The sequence below is a fragment of the Pseudopodoces humilis genome, chromosome 2 (assembly GCF_049639895.1).
Source record: "Pseudopodoces humilis isolate 2021_Gansu_Grassland_sample_001 chromosome 2, ASM4963989v1, whole genome shotgun sequence".
NCBI classification, from domain to species: domain Eukaryota; kingdom Metazoa; phylum Chordata; class Aves; order Passeriformes; family Paridae; genus Pseudopodoces; species Pseudopodoces humilis.
In genome coordinates this window covers 64,727,969-64,747,409 of record NC_142201.1, presented here as the reverse complement: position 1 = coordinate 64,747,409, position 19,441 = coordinate 64,727,969, and the positions used below count along the sequence as shown (strand labels likewise).

The 19,441-nt window shown below is 34.8% G+C and overlaps 1 protein-coding gene across 16 annotated transcripts in view; it reads right to left on the bottom strand.

Annotated features, from left to right (window-relative positions):
• Window positions 1-7,165: 7,165 nt before the first annotated feature.
• Window positions 7,166-19,441, bottom strand: part of POSTN (periostin) — a 31,273-nt gene continuing 18,997 nt past the window's right edge. Inside the window, exons 17-24 of one of the 16 annotated variants that reach the window (XM_014249856.2) lie at window positions 19,165-19,212; window positions 16,019-16,114; window positions 15,323-15,412; window positions 13,706-13,783; window positions 13,224-13,304; window positions 10,977-11,063; window positions 8,909-8,950; window positions 7,166-8,387 (exon numbers count right to left, since the gene is read on the bottom strand). In XM_014249856.2, the coding sequence (XP_014105331.2) occupies window positions 8,350-8,387; window positions 8,909-8,950; window positions 10,977-11,063; window positions 13,224-13,304; window positions 13,706-13,783; window positions 15,323-15,412; window positions 16,019-16,114; window positions 19,165-19,212 (560 nt within the window). In that variant the 3' untranslated portion in view covers window positions 7,166-8,349. The other 15 variants (XM_005516321.3, XM_088050949.1, XM_014249821.2 and 12 more) reach the window with 15 other exon arrangements.

The following is a 19,441-nucleotide window of genomic DNA, read 5'->3' as shown; positions in this document are numbered from 1 at the left end:
GAATGCCATTATCTAAAGCAGACTCCTTCTTTATTAGATGCAGCATCAGTAAACCATATTCACTAGTTACACTTCTGTTTCAGTAAGTAATTCCCTTGAAAAAAACCCTGAATATGAGTAATTTACATCAAGCTTTGTTTTAACTAACATTGTCTTAGACCATAACCCAGGTGTTCCATTTTGCACACTGGTACTTGAAGGCCAACAACATCTGCAGCTTCATCTAGGTGACAGTCATAACTGAACTCTTCCCTTTCCCTGGATACTGAGATACCAAGAACCATAATCTGTCTGTTTACTGTAGAGCAGATGACAGGCTTAGGTACTTACCTTCATTTCAAAGTCCAAGAGGAAAATTATGTCAATCCAAACTACCCACACTTCAGGACCTCCCAGTCACAACTCCCTTTGTTGCACTTGGCAGGTGCTGGAAGCAAGACTGTCTCATATACCAAGCCATTGACACCACGTGTTTGAAAGTTTTATTGAGATTCAGAATCACAACCACTTCTTGTTAGGTAATTTAATAAATTATGGATGGAGAGACAGTACCAAAAGAAAGGAAAAAAGATTATGATGTAATCCTGCCTCCACTAAAATTGACAAAGCTTTCACCAGTGTCTGCAGGAGTAGGATGTCTCCTCCCAGATTGTATCCACCTACTGTCTCTGATGAAACACCTCTTAAAGTCTGTGTCCCAGTGATATATTTTGCATATCTCAAATTAATCTTATGAAGTGACCTTTAAATCAAGTAATGGATCAAGTAATGAATACTTCAATTTCAGCCCCAAAGAAAGGCTTGTGTAGCTTAAAGATTGTTACAGGTATAGCCATTGCCCCCAAAAAACTCTTCTTTTCCAGTAGATTGTTGAAATAACAAGGAGAATAAAAAGAAATAGTGGTATCATAGAAGGAAAATTAAACAACTAAATTTCAGAAGTAAAAGTTTACCACATTAAGTAGTGCAGAGAAATGAACATAGGGATATGTCTAACTAGGGAAGAGGTTTTTTAACTTGATCATGATGTCCTTTTGTGACCTGAGAGTACTTCTAAAGTGCAGGGTTTGTGCATGACCTGCCATCACCCTCATGTTCAGGCGAGCCTGGGTCATACAAGGATTTCCTCTCCACACTGTGGTTTTCCATGGGGGAAGACATGGTGACCAGAGCAGAGAGTGAAGCCAGACTGGCTTCTAATAGTGCCTCATCACCCATGAGCGAATAAAAGAGAGTCTAGGAATGGACATACAAAAAGACTGGTTTTTATTTTAACATTCATTACTATTTATGTGGTAATTTTTCACTGCAAAAATATTTTTAATAGCATTCAGACAGAAACCACAAAACCAAAAGCCATAACCTCACAATCTGATTATATGGCAGTGTGGAATTTTGGACAAGGAGAAAACAACTTATCCAAAAGAGTTGTTTAGCAATTGGTCTAAGATCTTAGTGCTGAAAGTGTCAGTGTAGGGCATTATAATGATTTAATGGTTTAATGACTGAAACAGATTTTACCACTGAACTACCCTTTGAGCAGGAGGACAGTCCATGATTAATGGCATGGTTGGGTACTTTAGCACTGCTAAACCACAGGCTCATAGGTAGCATCTGACTGCCTGCCTATATAAAATTTAGAGGAGCTTTTTTCACGTGGCAGTTCAGAGTGGCTGGTTGCTGTACTAAGCTAATTTAAATTGTATTATATAACTGGACTGCAAATTTTGACATTTCCAGTTGAGTATCCAATTAAAAAATGTGCAAAACTATAGACATGGTAAAATCACGGTGACTGTGCACATGGCTTACATGGACAGATGAGACAGGCACTTTCCAAAGAGTTCCATCAAACAAATTGAAGATGCACAAATAGCTTATTTCCTGTCTAAGATCAACTAATACAGCCCAATTTTTTACTTGCTATGTCAGTTATCTGTGCTCCTGCTCACAGGTAATTCTGGCTGTGAAACCATAAACCCAGGGGCTTTCTGAACTTTGAAACTTGGGGTCTGCATGTCAAGAGCCAAATGAATTGAAATGGTTTCCTTGAAGACTTTCAGACCAGTAAGATTTTCAATGATGAAACTGAAAAGAATGCTGAATTTTATAACCATCTGCTGCAACAACTTTACTGACAACTTTACTTGATTCATGAGGAGCGTCAACAATTACACAAAGTAGTTTTTCATTGCACGGTGTTGAAAAAATAATTTGACTTTGGGACAAGAAGGGAAATGCATAGGGGCATTTCCAGTTCATAAGAAATCATTCATAAATGCAACTGAATCTCTAAATAATTTTTAGAGCTCTAGTTTGCCTTACTGGAGTAGTGGGTTTGAACCAGATAACCTCCAGAGATCAGCCCCACCTTAAACATGTGGTTCTCTGATTTCATGAACCACACATCCTGAACTTACATGGCATCATATAATGGCAAAAAAAGAAAAATGTCACAGACCTATAAGACTATCCACAAACTAAGTCAAAGTCAGTAGTTTGTTCAAAACCAAAACAGTTTTTCAATTGTACAGATGTTTCAGGAATGTACAGATGTACAGGAAAATATGAGTGAATGGATTATTGTCATATTAACAGGGATGTTCATCCTTGGTATAGATTAAACAGTTGTCATTTCTGCTGAAGGACTACTTGGTGGAATGCATCTGCCTTATTTGATGGTAGGAAAGCCAGAAAGGGGAACAAAATATAGGAAAAGTGGCTCTGAATACAGTATGAGAGAATGACTGTGGGAAGGTAACCACTCATCTGGGTAAAGCATTATGGGCTGTAATAGTGGGAAACAATCCAGGCTTGGCAAACAGACTGATAACATGATCTAATAAGACTTTTCCATCTGTAATGTCTCTGATCTCTTCCTGGAGAAATAACAAATACACATTTGATATGAAACTCTTTTGTTCCGGACTTGCTTCTGTTTGGATTGTGGCATGACATATCCCTGGCTCATGTTTTTAGAGTTCTTTCTGAGGACTGGAGGTGGAGGGGAGTACATATTCAGGTATTGTTCCAAAATAGTTAGGTTTTTTTACATACATGAAGATCCATTATCTTGGCAATGCTCCTGGGGCTTCTGCAGGCTTTTACAGGAGGTGAGGGTCTTGCAGTGGTTACATGCAATATTCCTGGGTTTTTGGCTCTATGGGGATAAACCTTTCTAAAGACAACCTCATCCATATTTAATTTCATAATTCAAATTCAAAATAAAACCCCAAAACAACAGAAATATACTTCTTATTTCAAAAACGTTCTCTGCCAGCACACCTCTTTAAAACTTGTACTTACTGTATTTCCTGTCTCTGTCCAGCTGGGATCCAGAAATGAGTTATCCTTCTGCCCTCCCTGGAAAGAACAGACTTTCCTAGTTATGTCTCAACTGCTTTTTTTACTAGAGATGGAACTAGAGGGCTCAGCAGTCTCACCACTCCATCTATATCTTCAACCACCATAAAGGCACTTTGTAATCATGGTTTTCATAGAAGACAGAAAAAGGTCCTACTAGGTCCTCCAGACAAATGGACCTAAGCATCTGTAGATGGATGGATGCGGGATCTGGATTGACCATGCACCATGTTGACAGAGTGACAGGCAAGCTCCTGAGCTTTGAGGGATTGCAGGGACACTGACAACCTTAATAGGTCATTTTCTCTATAGTCAGCAAGCTGAAGAGACTGGGGTAAACTTCTGCAAATCATACCCCAAGTCACTTCTGCCTATGCCCCTGAAAACATCCCCTCTCTTGCCAGTACTTTTTATGATGCATTTTTCTCAATTAACAGAAGTGTTTTAATTCTGTTTAGCATTACAATCGCATCACATGGCTTCAATATGCTCTTGACTCAGGCCACATATTCCACTGGTGAGATATACAGATGTTCCAAGTGAGAAATACTGCTTGGAAAAACTGTTAAGTATTTCACTAAGAAAAACATTAAAATACAATTGGACTAGCAGTTAGTGGTATAAATGCCTGCCTGTGATCCAACTCAGACATGTTTAAAACAGCCCTAAAATGTATCAGCAGGAGCTATCCTGAAATTAATTAATATTAAGCAGGCATGCAGAAAGTAGTGCTCCTCGTTTCTTAAACATCCAACACACCATGACCAGCAACATCTTGCACTTCTTAGTGGCATATCCCTCAGCAAGTTTTCAGATGACACAAAGCTGCACAGTGCAGGTGACCCAAGAGAAGGATGGGATGCCATCCAGGGCAACCTGGACAAACTTGAGAACTGGGCCCATGAGAACCTCATGAGGTTTAACAAGTTTAACTGAAAGGGATGCACATGAGTCAAGCACTAGGTGGTAAAAGAAACTGAGGACAAACTGATGGTAGTGTGGATGAGGGCTGCATGTGCCACTGGATCTAAATGCACAGGCAAAATCTCTAGTTATGTTTTTACTTAGTAGTATAGATGAAAGATAAAATCAAAGATCAAGAAATCAGAGCAGAGAGTAGATGCATCAGATCAGAAAGCGAAGAAAGAATGAAACCTGATACATTTGGATTGGCAAACATTATGATCCAAAGTTTAAGTACTGATGCCATTCCTCTGAATTTTACATTCTATCATAGAGGTTATTTTTGTTTAGCAAGAAAGAAATCCATAAAAGAAAGCTTGATGTCTGTGGTATTTAAAAGATGCTAGTTAAAACAGCAAGGAAGAAGGAATTGTAATATAGTATGACATTAGGAATAAATTAGTATGGCTATAAAGGAGACTGAAAAATCCCCTGAATAGAAACTGCTTCTACTTTTGAGTCAATAACATGCTGGGGTCCTAATGAGATATTGTCATTCTGATCCTAATTACTTGTACCACACAAAATTATTCTCCCCATATAGAATCTGCAGCTAATTTTCATCTTTTGTGTCAGCTGTGAAGCTCAAATCCCATCTATCACTGAATGTTTTAATTAGTCTTGGTTGAAAAATAATATATATATTGAATCAATTTTTTTTCCATATATTAAAAAATATTAATGCTATACTGAAAAACAGCCCTTGGCAATATTGAGAGGCTTGCTTTTTCTAGGGATGCTAAAAAAACATACCTTTGGAGGAAGGAGACACAAAGGAGAAGGTGAACATTTGAAATCTTCACACTTGGATTTTATGCAGAAAAGCAGTGGAGGCAAATCTTCCTTTAGCAATAGAACATGAAGCCCTGTGCCACTCTAAATCTTAGAAAATCCCACATGATCCAATTACACATCTTATGCTATCACTGGGAATTCTGGAACTCAGTACTCAAATGAATCAGTTCTTCTTTCATTTCAGTTGTGCTTAGGCTTTTGTATCCCTATGCAGACCCTCCAGCTGGGATTGGTGCTTGTTGGTTCTGAGCTTTAGACAGTAAAAGAATTAATTACAATACAACTGATCTCTAAGGATCTCTGCCTCCACCCACTATTTTCTTAGAATACTTTGTGGACAAAAAGTAGAATTTTTAAATTCTGTTTTGCTGTTCCAGGCCTTTTGAGAGATGAACAACATGAAAGGACATCCTTGGTTTACATTGGAGATGGTCACTTGCTTTTTTTCAGTTGTCAAAATGGAAATGGCATATTCCTGGCATAATTTTTCAGATTTCACACCATTGTCTTTATAAAGAAATCAAACTATTCATTTTATTTTACTTAGATCATCTTTCATATTTTGTGATCTTGTAGACTATTGCACTTTCTGATGGCAAAACTGAAAGATTTGGGAACACTGACAGTTCAAAATTCTTCTGCATTAGTTTTCATATAGGATATCAAGGGAAGCAGAAGAAATGCTTTGAGAATTCCATCACCAACTCAGCTGGACATTCCTGCTTATAAATACCTGAGATCCTATAAGGAAATACAAAATACAGTGTGTGCTCTATTGCTAATGAGAATTCTAACTTGGTAGTGTGCTAAACCCCTGTTTAATCACATTAGGTTAATTTAAATTGCTCTGAGGTGAGGGGAAATAAATAGAAGGACAGGAGAAGTTGCAAGTTCTCCAAATTTGCTCTGATAAAAGACTGTCTGTGTTGACACAGAAATGGCTAAGCATATGAAAAGCAGATAAAAGAACATGCTGATTTTCTTTCTGTATTGGGTTGTGGAAATATTCTTGTTCAGATAGCTAGAAAAAGCCACTCCACGTAAAGAAATGTGGAAATGGAGCTGGGCAGACATCTCCTGTGGTCTAAGAAGGACTGAAAGGGACGATGTATCAGGGAAACAAGTTTTCATAGAGGAGTGCCCTTTATATACTGTTGTATTTAACTTGTATTATATATTATTATTATATGATATATTAAGTATTATTAATAGATTATATTGAAGGGTGAAGTATGAAATGTATTTTAGTGAATACCAGATGCTTTAAAATGTTATCGAAGCAGAAAACATACCAAAGTTAAGGCATGTCACAAATTCACACATTTATTCCTAATTAAAAAGATAAAATTGTCCTACCACAGGATAGGTTTTAATATATTTTTTTGCTACCTTTTATTTTCTTCCCATTTTCTGTCCATTCATCATCTTCCATTACCATTCCATTTTCTTCCTTACCACCTAATCTTTTTTGAGAAGAGAACTCAGACACACTCTTCTCCTAAAATAATTCCTATAATTTAAAATCTTGGCTGATAGCTCACAGTAGCACAGGAGTGAAGAAAGAAATTTAAACCCAATGTTTTAATGACAATCAAATGTCTCAGGGAAAGGTGGCAGCTTCAGTTCACCTTTTAGATAGTCCTAAGAGCTCTGATGCTGACCTAAAAGCCATCTAGCCCTTGCCAGGGTTAAAAGCTGTGCTGCCTTAAAGCGCTATCACAGTAGATACTGAGGTTACCATAGTGACATGTCTGATGGCCCAGTACATTTATCAATCAATGGCCCACAATTTATCAATCCCATTCTCAGATAGCTGTACTGTTCTAGGAGCAGTGTTTAGGGTATGTCATTGTGGAATTAGGGAAGGCTTTTATTTGTTTAACAAGAGTGATGCAGTTTAAGTCCAACAGCATGTGCTAAGTGAGAAAGGGAAGCATCATTTTGCTTCTGTGAAAGCATATTTTACAATTACAAGTTAGATTAAAAATCTAAAGAACATTTAGAATTTTCTTTGCTATTAAAAATATTTACAAATTAAAGCAGGTACAGTTCAGCCAAATTCTTTATTGAGTACTTGTTTCAGAACAGAAGTAGAAAAGCATGTTAGACAATGCCTCTGATACTTTGGTCTGCAATATTAAGGAACTTTGAACAGGATTTTTCTACTCCATGAATAATTGTGCTTCCCCTCTTTATGACAAAGGCAGACAACTTCTATAAGTAAAAAATTAGAGTTATAAAATTGAATAATTTACAGAAAACTCCACATTAGTACCAGACATTAGCAAAGCATGTTTTGATACAAAAGCTTTCAGACCTGGCCTCATTTTCATAAGACCTTTTTCCACGCTGAGTTAACTGTTTGCATGCATTTTATTTATCACTTTTATAATCCACTTTAATAATCAAAAGACACATTTAGGGAAAAATGAGAAAACACTTAAGAATCTCGGTATATGTACTGTTAAAGGATTCCTTTAATGGGAATGTGATTTCTTATAAATAAAAAAATCAACATGATCTTTAATGCATTGCAAGAAGCTCATAATGTTTGTTTTTTTTTCCTTTTTTCAAGAGCTTCCATTAGCCAAGTTGCTAGAAGATATTTGGATATGCAATGCAGGACAAAAAAACATGATACATTTAATATAAGGCATATTTGTTTGCTTAGGAAAGGTAACATTACTGGTATTACGAATTTAAACATATGCTGAATTTTGACTTATCAAAAGCATACAATACCACTGAACCAAAAGTGCTATGTTAACATCTCATATTTCCTTTCTATAAAAGTCACCTGAGGTGATTTTTTTTTTTCTAGAAATTATCTAATTCCACTTATATTTCTTATTTAGTGGAAATAATAATAATAAAAAAATACACTCTGTATTGTTCCCTGCTCCATTTTTAATCCAATCCTGCAAACACTTACTAACCAGCAGAAGGAATCCTGGTTCTACAGAAGTGTTTGGACTTCCAGGATCCCACCCTGCATAGTGCTTACTATCAAGAGCAGTAAAAGCACCTCCAATGGACTACTCTTAGTGAGCACTGTGCTGGCAGTGAGTATCTGCAGCTTCACATCTTTTTGTGGATTCATGGTTCAGTTTACATTATGTCATCAAAACAACATCATTTTCTAATGTTCTCATTTAAAAAAACCAAACAGTTCCTCTCAAAGACCATGCTGTTAGTTTTTAATTCTGTGAATTCTGTCTTGGCAAGATTTTAGGAATGATCTAGTCTTGTCCTTCTTCTTGCTCCTCCTGCAAAATACGGAAAAATAACTTTAATTATTACCTATAATTATATATAACATAGTAACAGTGTATGCTGTATTTACTCATGACGTGAAAAGGAAAGACGAAGCCTGGTGCTGAACATTTCTCTCTTGTGCTGGCAGCTGTGAAATTAAACTGTTATTTCAGCCTCTTCATTAATCAAAATAACATAGATTCTGAGAGTTATAAATCCTGTGGTGGAGCATCTCAGAGTGCCATTTTCCCGGTGTTTAGACTCCAAAGTCAGACTTCACTTTATTGGCTTTTTTCTGGTCTTTATTCTTGTCTGAAAGTCTTTAAGTAAAGCACATAAGCTAGGTTGTTTTCAGATATCAGAAAAAAAAAAAATTAGCAATTCCAGATTTTGTTAGTTTTTTTAATAGAAATGTGACTTTTTCTTTTGAAATCTGTATTTTTAAGAGGTTTTTTTTTTAACCCTGCTCTTAATAGAACTGAAAATAATATTTGATATGTGTTACAATGTTAAATGTATGGCTTTTTTTTACCTTGTGCCCTCCTGGCTGGTTGTGCTTTCCGTGCAGGTGCTTCTAGAAAATAGAAATGTTGCAGTCAGAAGTTATTTGCTGAAGCCTTTGAATTAAAACTCATTAGAAATATTAGAAACTAATTGCTGACTTTAAAAGTTTGTTATTTAAATTTTTCAGTAAATTAAGAATTTTGTTCCAGAAGCATGTTGGCTTGATCACCTGAAATTTGAATGCTTATAATACAGTTCCCACATTTTTTTCATATCCAGTCGTCTGTTAAATCTTAGTAGCATTTAAAAGGTATTTTTGCATTTTAAACATCAGAATTAATCCATTATCTGCACTGATCTTCTATAGACGGTTACATGACGTAGGCAGGTGTCAGGGCATTTTGTCCACACTCTTCTTTCATCAAACACCATGTGACACTTCCAGTGAAGTACAAGCTCAGGCTAAGGCACAGGACTCAGTCCCAGCCTTTGGCAGCAGATGTCCAGGTCTGTTGCATTGACATTACTTCAGGAATTACTCAAAACTGAAATGCTTGAAACCATCACAAGGTGTTGGCCACATTTCCAGCTGTGTTCAGAGCTTGATTTGTAACTGTAATTGTGAGTCCACAGTACAATTCCACATTTAGGGTTCAGTTAATTTTCTCAGGTAAAAGGTGGAGCAGAGCAAGGGCTATTGGATAGGTACCACCCCCATTATATATAACCTTTTTCTTTCACTTATTCAGGAAACCGTGGACATGTTTCCCCTTTCTCATCAAGCCTTGAGACTTTTGTTTAACCAGATGTCTCCTCATTGGGAGGAAAAACATATCACAAGCATATTCTTCTGTCACTGCCACAGAAATATTACTGCAGTAATTTTTCCTTCTTTACAACCATGAAGTACTTGTGTATTCACTTAACAAGCTGCAGCCAGTTCTCTTTTCATCCTGATGTACAGGGTATATAAATGCATAGCCCTGAGATACAGGCTTGACTTCATTCCAGCTGAGACTAAACACTGGCTATCTGCACCACTGTGGCAGAAAATTCCAAGCTCTCCACTGCCCTGACAAGGACAGAATATGGTCCATCCAAAGTATGCTTTCCATACTTATGGGCTTCCATACCATTAAGCTTTCAGATAAGCCTCGTGTTTGAAGATCACACCCATCTGTCATTTTCAGGCAATAAACGACTCCCCAGCATTCCTTGTACTACTCAGCACTAAAGCTGTACAAACACTGTATAAGCCTTCACTATTTGGCACAGACTTCAAAATTAAAAAGGCAGAGACACATTTATTTCATTTCATTCTTAAAAAAAGGCATAATATTTGTTTTCCTGTGTATTTAGTTCAATGGCTGACAGAATAACCTTTTCTGCATTATGAGAATTAGAATTTAAAAAGACATAAATACAAAAGAAACCCTAACCAAATTACTTCTGAACTTTGAATGAAGATCATTAAACAATGGTTGTTAAACTCGAAGAACAAATTTCTGGTATAAAGGCAGAGTGAATTCTATTTGGCTCCTTTTGAACTTCTATTCCATTCTGGTTTTTCAAATCAAGAGCTTCCCTCATTTAACAACAGGACAAAGGTAAAGAAATTCCAAGGCCCTGTGAGACATTTACTCAACCCCAGAGGTTATATTCCCTGCAACCCGCCCACTCCTTCACAATGCTGAGAAACCCTGGCAGTAACAGATCACATTTACACAGACAAGAAATAACTCAAGTTAAAAGCAACTCACGTGGTCTTCTTCTGTATGTGCTGCTTAAAGAAAAGTAAATTCTTTATAGTGCATGTTCCTTCAAATGTTTTACCTAAGCTTTGTGGTTAGGCATTTCCTCTTGTCTGCTATGCTAGCCAAGTCTTTTAGTTACTTTTATCCACAAGATAAGCCTGAGGATTTTTCTTTGCAATGTCAGTGAAAGAATTATTTTCCAAAACAATTATAAAATTCTTCTTGCTAAAATGCTGGCTTCAGACCTAATAATTTTTATGCATAGGTACTGTAAAACCTCATGTGGAATGACCAATTTGGACAAAGCAGCTCTTAGCGATGCTGAGTTTTTGACAAACTAACCTTCCAGATGTACTTTCTTGATTTCTCTTTTGATAATCTGTGGCTCTCCCTCAATTACTTTAGTAACCTTGGTGTACTCAGTTCCAGCTATGGTAAGCATCAAAAACAAATGAGTTAAATCTGGCATAGCATTTTTCCATATGCAAGGAGCCCTCAGTGAAAACAATGTCGTTTATGGGCGTAGGTGTTGTGGGCTGGCATGCTATTCATGCTGTAAGTCATGTTATCTCTAGGGATGAGTCATTCATTGCAATCTTGGTTTAAATTTTTGCTTCAGCAAAAGCCACTAATTGTTTTAATCAGTTCTGGATATTTTGTGAACATAATTAAAGCCCATATGAAATAATCCATTTGTTTTGACAGCGATAATACATTTGTTTGTGACTGTATTCAAATTTAAATGATTAAGGAATTCTCACTAAAAAAAAAATTTATGTAGACAAGAGGGCCATGAAGCATTATCAACATTATCACCGACAACCCTAAAGCAGCATGTGTATCTGCTTTTATTGGCTTAATGTACAGTAAGGTATTATGGCAGCCAAGGGTAGCTGGTAGATAAATCATGGAAAAGACAGAAAAAAATCAAACTAAAGCAAAAGACAAATCTGCCTACTTGGTCCATTCTGTTAAGCGGGATGCTTATGCAAACTATCATATAATAGCAAGGAAAATAGCAAGAATTCAAGAGATGATATTGTCTTCTTCAAATATCCTAGAGAGAAACCGTCTCTTTTCCATACATCTATACACCCTAAGATGTGTCTCTATAGATCACACTACTATATTTAAACTATATTTAGTTGTATATCTGTGTATCTGAGGGTCATTACAAGTACAGTTATACTTGTTAGATTCTGGCATCAGACCTATCAGTTTTGAACAGTTCTACAGAAAAAGTTTGATCTTGCTCCTTGTTGACTGGTTTAAACCAGTAGAACAAAATACAGTATATAGAGGAATTTTCTGGCTGCAATTTTTTAATTTCCAGCTTTTTTTTTTAAATAGTCAAACCAGAAATAGGCATCTTCAGATAGCAAATCTTTTCACATAGCTAGGATAACTAGCTAACATGACTTAGGATAAAATGAAAAACACTCTGGAAGTTTTTTGTTTCTGTCCAATATTATAGATGAATTCTGGCTTAGGTCTGTAAAACTAAGATTCAGATGTTTGAAACAGAACCAAGAATTACAGTCTACAAGAGTTATAGCTGTATCTTGGCTTTTCTCTAAGACTAGCTGTGTTGTCAACCAGCATATGTAAGTTTGGTGGTCAGCTGTTCGGCTGTTCAGCCATCAGGAAATTTTTATCTGACTGCAGTTTAAGTCACATCCACACAATAGTGCTTTTGAAAAACAATGAGATTTAGTTCAGTGAACTAAATGTGGATGCAAGTTATTTTACTGGTATTCAACCTTGTAACTTACTGAAAAGTGAACAAAAAATTAAATGGATTAATTTAAAGTATGTCAAGAGAAGAATCCATCCATATTTTTGAGCTTCTGAATCAGTTTTAAATAACATTTACAAAAAACATATCACTTAAATTCTTTTATATTCCCCATTGCTATTATAAACAGTTCTTCTAATCTACGTTGAGCAGAGAACATTCCAAATTCATAGATAAATATTAATTTCATGAGCAGAAGTTCTTTTACTAGTTTTCTACAACTACTGGTTATATACTGCCAAAACTGTTAGAATTAAGAGAGCAAGAAAGAAAGAAAACCATTCCTTGGAATGCTGTATTTGAGGACAATTAAAGTTAATGTCTGGATATCCATCACCTGTAAGCATTTAAAGAAGATGTTATACATGCCTTTAATTATTAACTTGAGGGCAATGAACATTCATTTCTGAAGAACTGATAAGTAAGATGAATTTGGCTTGTTACAATACGTTCCATTACATAAATATTTTTCACATATTTAAATTTGCTAAAAAAAATGTTGGAATAAATCTTCATTGCTCCCCTGAGTTTTAATTAGGTAACCTTTTAAAGACTGAAAAATACTAATTTTTTTTTTTTTTTTTTTTTATCAATGGCATTAAGAAAATCGATTACTCAATCTTTGGTGCTTCCATTTCATAGATATCCGGCACTAGAATACAGTGTTCTCTTTTTTCCATTAAAATTCCACTTCTACTACATCAGTCTTTAAAATGTTGAGTTCAACATATCTGAGAGGGGTTTCAGTTATCATAACCTGTTGCAAAAATGTTAGTTATAATACACTGAATTACCTCCCTGCAGAAGTCTTTTGATTTCTTCATCTTCCAGTAAATGACCATCACCTTCAATAAATTTGGTCACTTTGGTAACCTCTGATAGGATACAAGTTATGTCAAAAAAAATTGATTTATACAGAACATTTGGCAATCCCACAAGAGCATATTTAATCCTCTCATAGCGTTTTTCTGAATTTAAAAACTCATGTTATATTATAAAATTCCAAATAAACACTGGAAACACCATATTTTATTACAAACATAGCATGCTATATATTAGACCCAGGCAGCCTCAGATCTAGAGCTGACTGAAATAAGAAGATCAAGGACTCACACCAGAAGGTTACATTTGGAGGGTTCTGAGGTTTAATTTCTGGGTAAGATTTTGCAGTATTAACATAATTTTTTAAAACATGGAATATCCATTCAGTAATTACTTGTGTTATCTATAGAGATATGTGTGTATTAAAGAAATTAAATAAAACAAGCATACTAACCTTCTTCAAGGATTTTCTTTAGCTTCTCTTCATTGTCTGAACCCCCTGCAGTAATTCTGGTATATTTTATTTCAGGACCTGGAAATTATAAGATACTGATTTTTATCAGATATAACAGGTTTGTCCTTTAAATTATTTTTTCCTATTTAATACACATGGTGATTCCCTGGTTAACATGCTGTAATCTGCTTATATGATAACTTTGTTTTTTACCATTTCCAAAATTAAACTGAAAGTTAAAAAAGAGTAGTAGAATTAGTTGTGAAAGTAATTAGCCAAATTTTTCATAATTAGAGTAATTACCTGCTCACATTCTTAGAGTAAGACAAAATTTTAAACACTGTTGTATTAGGTCATAGATCAGATATTTCTGAAGTCCATGATTAGTCTGACTTGACTGTTGCAAATAGACATTTTTGCTTTTATTATTGCTATACATCATTTGAAGACTTAGCATTTGAGACTCCTTATAACATTCTACAGTTTTAAAATAAGGAGATACAAGTCTGAAATGCTGTCACTTTACATTATATTTACCATTTCATGTGGGATATCAGTGAAACTTGAATCCGAGAACTGAGAAAATTATATTTTATTCATCTCCCCTAAAATTTTTGCCAGAAAATAGTCCCAGGTTTATTCAGAAAACACTAATGCCTTAAATTCATTCATTTTCATTGTAGTAAAAAGCTGTATGATAATAACTTAAGCAGGATTTTTTATTTCTGTCTTTCTCAAATGACTTCAATTGAATTTCAATATTTTCTAAATAAACTGAATATTAGGACTTCCAGCTAAGTCAATATCTTATCAAGTGTCTTTTCCTTACAGCCTCTCTAGCAGACAGAATTTTAAAGGCAGCATTCAAACTGATATTTAAGCAAGGTGATCAAAAGGTGTCAATAGGAAACTCCATATATCACATACTATGCTTAAATATGCCTCAATCCTCTTATCAATTTCTAGGATGCTTAAAGAAGTAGCTCTGTAATAGGTCAAATACAATTGAAATTGGCCAAGGAATTTGGGAGCTTTTGTGTGAGAAAATCAAGGGATGCAGATGCATATTGATTTTATTTTACATTAGCTGTATCCAAGTGTCTAAGTTGTGGATCAAATCCCCACGTTACAGAGACATAGAGATCTTTTTCTGAAATGGCTGTCAAGAGAGCCTGGGATGACATGCAAAAGTAGGCATCTACACATAAAATATCTATGTTCGATAAAATGAAACCTTCCTGCATTTATGTAATCCAGAAGTTCAGAAAAAAATGTTTCCTTCTAAAGTAAGAGTCCAAAAACACAATAAAAGCAGTCTCATTGTGAAATGTTGGCAAGAAGCTTTCAAAAGTAGACACTTAGCAAATATATGAAAATAAAAACTAAAAAAAGAAGACAAATGTTCATAGTTTTTGCATGCTGTTAAAATTTTGTTGCCATTTATGTATATGTGTGTGCAGGACACATGGCCATCCTTACAGAGACAGTGGGAAGCAGGGAAATTCATCTGTCAAGGAAATGCAGTTTAGGCACTAGGACAGAACTTAAGATATGTTACCTTAATATGTTATATGTTAGGTGGAGTTTACTAAGAATGAATATCTCAGCTTAATTTACCTTGAATAATTCTTTCTTCTGTTACCTTTTTCTCTGTCACTTCCACAGGTCGTCCATCAATGATTTTGGTGTATGTTTTAATAATTGGTTCTACAAGGATTTTTAAATTCAACGCATTAATCAAGTAATGAACTTTCAACTATTCTTTTTGAGATGTGCAAACTGACTGAAGCACAGAAGGAAATACCATAGAATATTTTGCAAAAATGTTCAGAGATCAGGAACTAAATCTACTCAAAACTTAGGATGATCGAGTGATTTTTCCTTTAAAACCATCCTAGATGTGAACATCTCAATGCCCTTAGCAAAGATAAGGGAAGGTTTACCTCTCTTTCTCACAAAAACTACTTATTTCTCTTTCTGACAAAATTCCCTTTCATCACAGAATCACGTACTACATATTTCATTGCAGGATAGCAATGAGCAAATAATTCTCGACTGAGATACATGCTATGTCAGCACGTAGAGTATTTCTAAACTGTCTTGACTGCAGCTATGGAACACAACTAGGGAAAAAGAACCCAGTTTTTTAAAATGCATGAGAATTAAAAATATATGATGCAATAAAATTGCAGCCCTTCACAAAAGTCTTGTTAAAAACAGAATATCTGTCTAATATGAATCACCCAGATAAAGTATAAACTGATGGGGAATAGTGAATGCTAATACAAATTGAGTTGCTGAAAGCATACCAACCTCCATGAATCACTTTTGTTATTGTCTCCCCTTCCCTTACTATTTTGAACTCAGGTTCCCCTTCAATTAATTTAGTGAGCTGTGTGATAGATGGGTCTGTGACATAGGAAAAAAAACAACAAACAACATGTTACAAAGAGTCAGAAAATACTTATAGTATTCCATGGAGGTGAGATGAAGCTTGCATTTTCTCCCCCTACTTTAGATAAACCAGATAATTGTAATAGAGGGCTGTTTAAATCTGAGAGGTTATTTGTGGCAGCATTGTACAGTCTTGTGTTTCCTCACACAAGATCTTAAATATAGATCCTATCGTACACCTACTTTTTATAATTTATTTATTTCTTAATTTTGTGTATATGATATTTTTAATGTTTGTTGACAAGTTCCAGGCAATAAACCAGATCCTCAGCAGTGGAAAGGAAGTATTTTTCTATATATTGGTAAGAAGGCTCTGCATTTTTACAGATATCTTATAGCTTTTGCTCCACAGAGATTAGCATGCCATCTACATAGTGAGAGCTTTTCTCTTTTAAATTATTTTTATTATTTGCTGCCTTGGAAGTTCTTTTCTTTGTTGGAGTTTCTTTTGTTTTTTGCTTTGAGTTTTTTTATGTGTCGCTTTTTTTTTCCTATTTATTTAAGACTTGGCCAGTAGTTGAGCGACTTAAAAAATAAAACCAAAAAACAAACTTCTGAGATCAGCTGGAATGGCTGCAAGGATATTTATCAGCATTACTGGCTATCATTATCATGGATGAGGTCATTTTGACTACAATGATCCAAATGTATCTCTGTCTGACATGCTAAAGCAGGAGATACTAGATATATTAGGAACATACCATCAATTAACAGTAATAATCTGGTTCCTCTCTAATGAGTGCTGTGGGACTCCTACTTAAGAAGCTGCTGTAAAACAAACTTTCTTTGTTCCTTATTCAGAGACAGAAACTTAGCATAATCTATCTTTTTTACTTTCCTTAAAAATCCCTTAAATATATTTATATGAATTTTTGTAAAAGTTGATTGTGCATTGATTTTTTTCCATAATTACTGATCAGGATTTAACAACAGCTTTTAAAGATGTGTGGCTCCTGTTAATTGTTGAAAAAAGTAAATTTAGTCTACCTTCAATAATAAAAAGCAAAAAGGTTTTGGTTTTTTTTTCCAGTAACGAATGATTGCATAGAGTAGAATTTAGAGGTAAATAATTCATTTATTTGCTGCAGACGAGATGATATGATAGAATTATAAAGAATCCCTCTTATTTTAGACCTCTGTTAATCTACTCTGAGTTCTAACCAGCTGAACAAGCCATCATTTTTTTATTTTCTAAGAGGTGTGAATGAAAAACATTTATAAATATTTTAAAGGAACTGTCTTAGAAGATTCATTCCCTTGCTTCTGTTTTAAACTTTGAGGAATTTTTTGCATGTTGAGAATCCATTAAATACCAGTTTACATTGATACAAGTGATGAATATAAATGAAATAATGTAAAAGTTATATTTATGAATGTTTATAAATGTTTTATTTTTACATTTTTTAATAACAGTACCTTTTCATGTGATTGATTCAGGAGATGTGTGCAAAGCAAAAGGTGAAGGCATAGCCAGCTATATTGCCTAGTATAGGATCAATCTATAAATCTAAAGAATATTTTATCTGTTAAGATTTGAGTTTCAGTAAGATTTAACTCTTTACATCTGTTTAATCTTTTAGATCCCATATGTGCCCAGGTACAAAAAATGGAAGCACAACACAAGCAGAAAACACTGAGACAGGAAAAAGTACACGTCCTGTTTTTTATGGAAGTTGCCCTTTCATCATGGTCTAGTTGTACATCCTGACAAAAATTAACATTTAACTATGACAGCTTTTATCTACAGATTGTTGTGGATTTATGTGGTTCTGATGGCATCTGCCACTCACTACTGTTACTGAGAAAGCTCAGAAGTGACAGATTTGGTTTTATTTGTTCTATATCTGAGTCAATTATCAGCAGAAAGGCTGCACTAGCCAGAGATCAATCCCTGGAGTGTGTCCAGAAGCAGAAATACTGTACTGGAAATGGAAAGGAGTAGCCCTTCAGTACTCAATAACTTTTTTTTCTCTGTTTGGTGAATACCATTAAGTTATTTCAGTTAATTTTCAACTTCTAAACATTCTGTAAATCACCTAAACTATATACTCTGTCTCTGGGTTTAACACAGCAGAAGAGGTACTTTCAGAGAGTGATTCATCCTCATCACAGGAAGATCTCTAAAATAGTTTGGATGAATTACCATATGAAATAATCTATCCATTTATATTGCAGTGTGGATCTGATTTAATGATGGAGACTAGGCAACAAAGATCAGCATATATGTTAAATGGCCTCTAATCCTAAATGGGATGAAGCACAGACAACTGAAAAAGTAAGCATTTTTCACTTCTTCTGGAAGGAAGTCCTCCCAGAAACACTGATTAAGCAGTCTGGATAAAATTCTTTGCATGACATTTTTAACTGCCTTTGTCAGCTGAGATAAAACAATTTCCCTTTCAGCATTTTTATTTCAATGGGAAGCTGGATCTCATCAGCTTTACTTAAGTTATAAATCACAAGCGATTTTTGCAGTCTCATCCCCACATTTTTTTCTCTTCAGTCCCACCACTAATCTTTAAGTCATGCTCTGTATGGAGAAATAAAAAAAGCCAAAGATTGGGTAGATATAATTTTCAGGCAACCAACAGATATTGGTAGTTAGAACTGATTGAAAATTACAGAAAAATGAACCAATTTTTTCCTTCAAATTATAGGAAACATATCTACTTCAAAATATCTGTTTTTATTTTTTAAAAAAGGAAATGTTTTAGTTGAAAAAAAAAGGTGATAAAATAAATTGAAAAGAGATTATTTAAGATATTTTTAAAAACCCATAGAAAAAGGAGAAAAATTCATTTGGAGAGAAATGGGTAATCTTTTCATACAAAATATTTCACTCAGTTCTAATTTCAATATTTGTATCTTTGCTTTTCCAGCAAAGTGCTTAGCATCCTGGAGTTGCTAGGTATAAAATGCATCCTGTTAAAGAAATATATTCTATATATATTCTGAATATGTATATGAACATACACAGAAATATATATACCACAGGCCTCATTTACCTTCCTTTGTGACGATAGGCTGGACGTTGCTTTCAATTATGTTAATTTCTGAAAATATAGAAAATGGAATATACAGTGCATTCCATTCTTAAAATGCCTTTGAGGCAATGGTTACTTTGATTTGGTCTCCTCATAAGGATGTGGATAATAATTGTAGATATTAATGGGTAAAGTAGCAACTCAAAAGGATCTAGAGTCTTAATCTTGGTTCTGATTATGAAATGTTTATCCACTCATGTCACCCGCAGACAGAAGCTGCTGATACGGTATTTGCCTT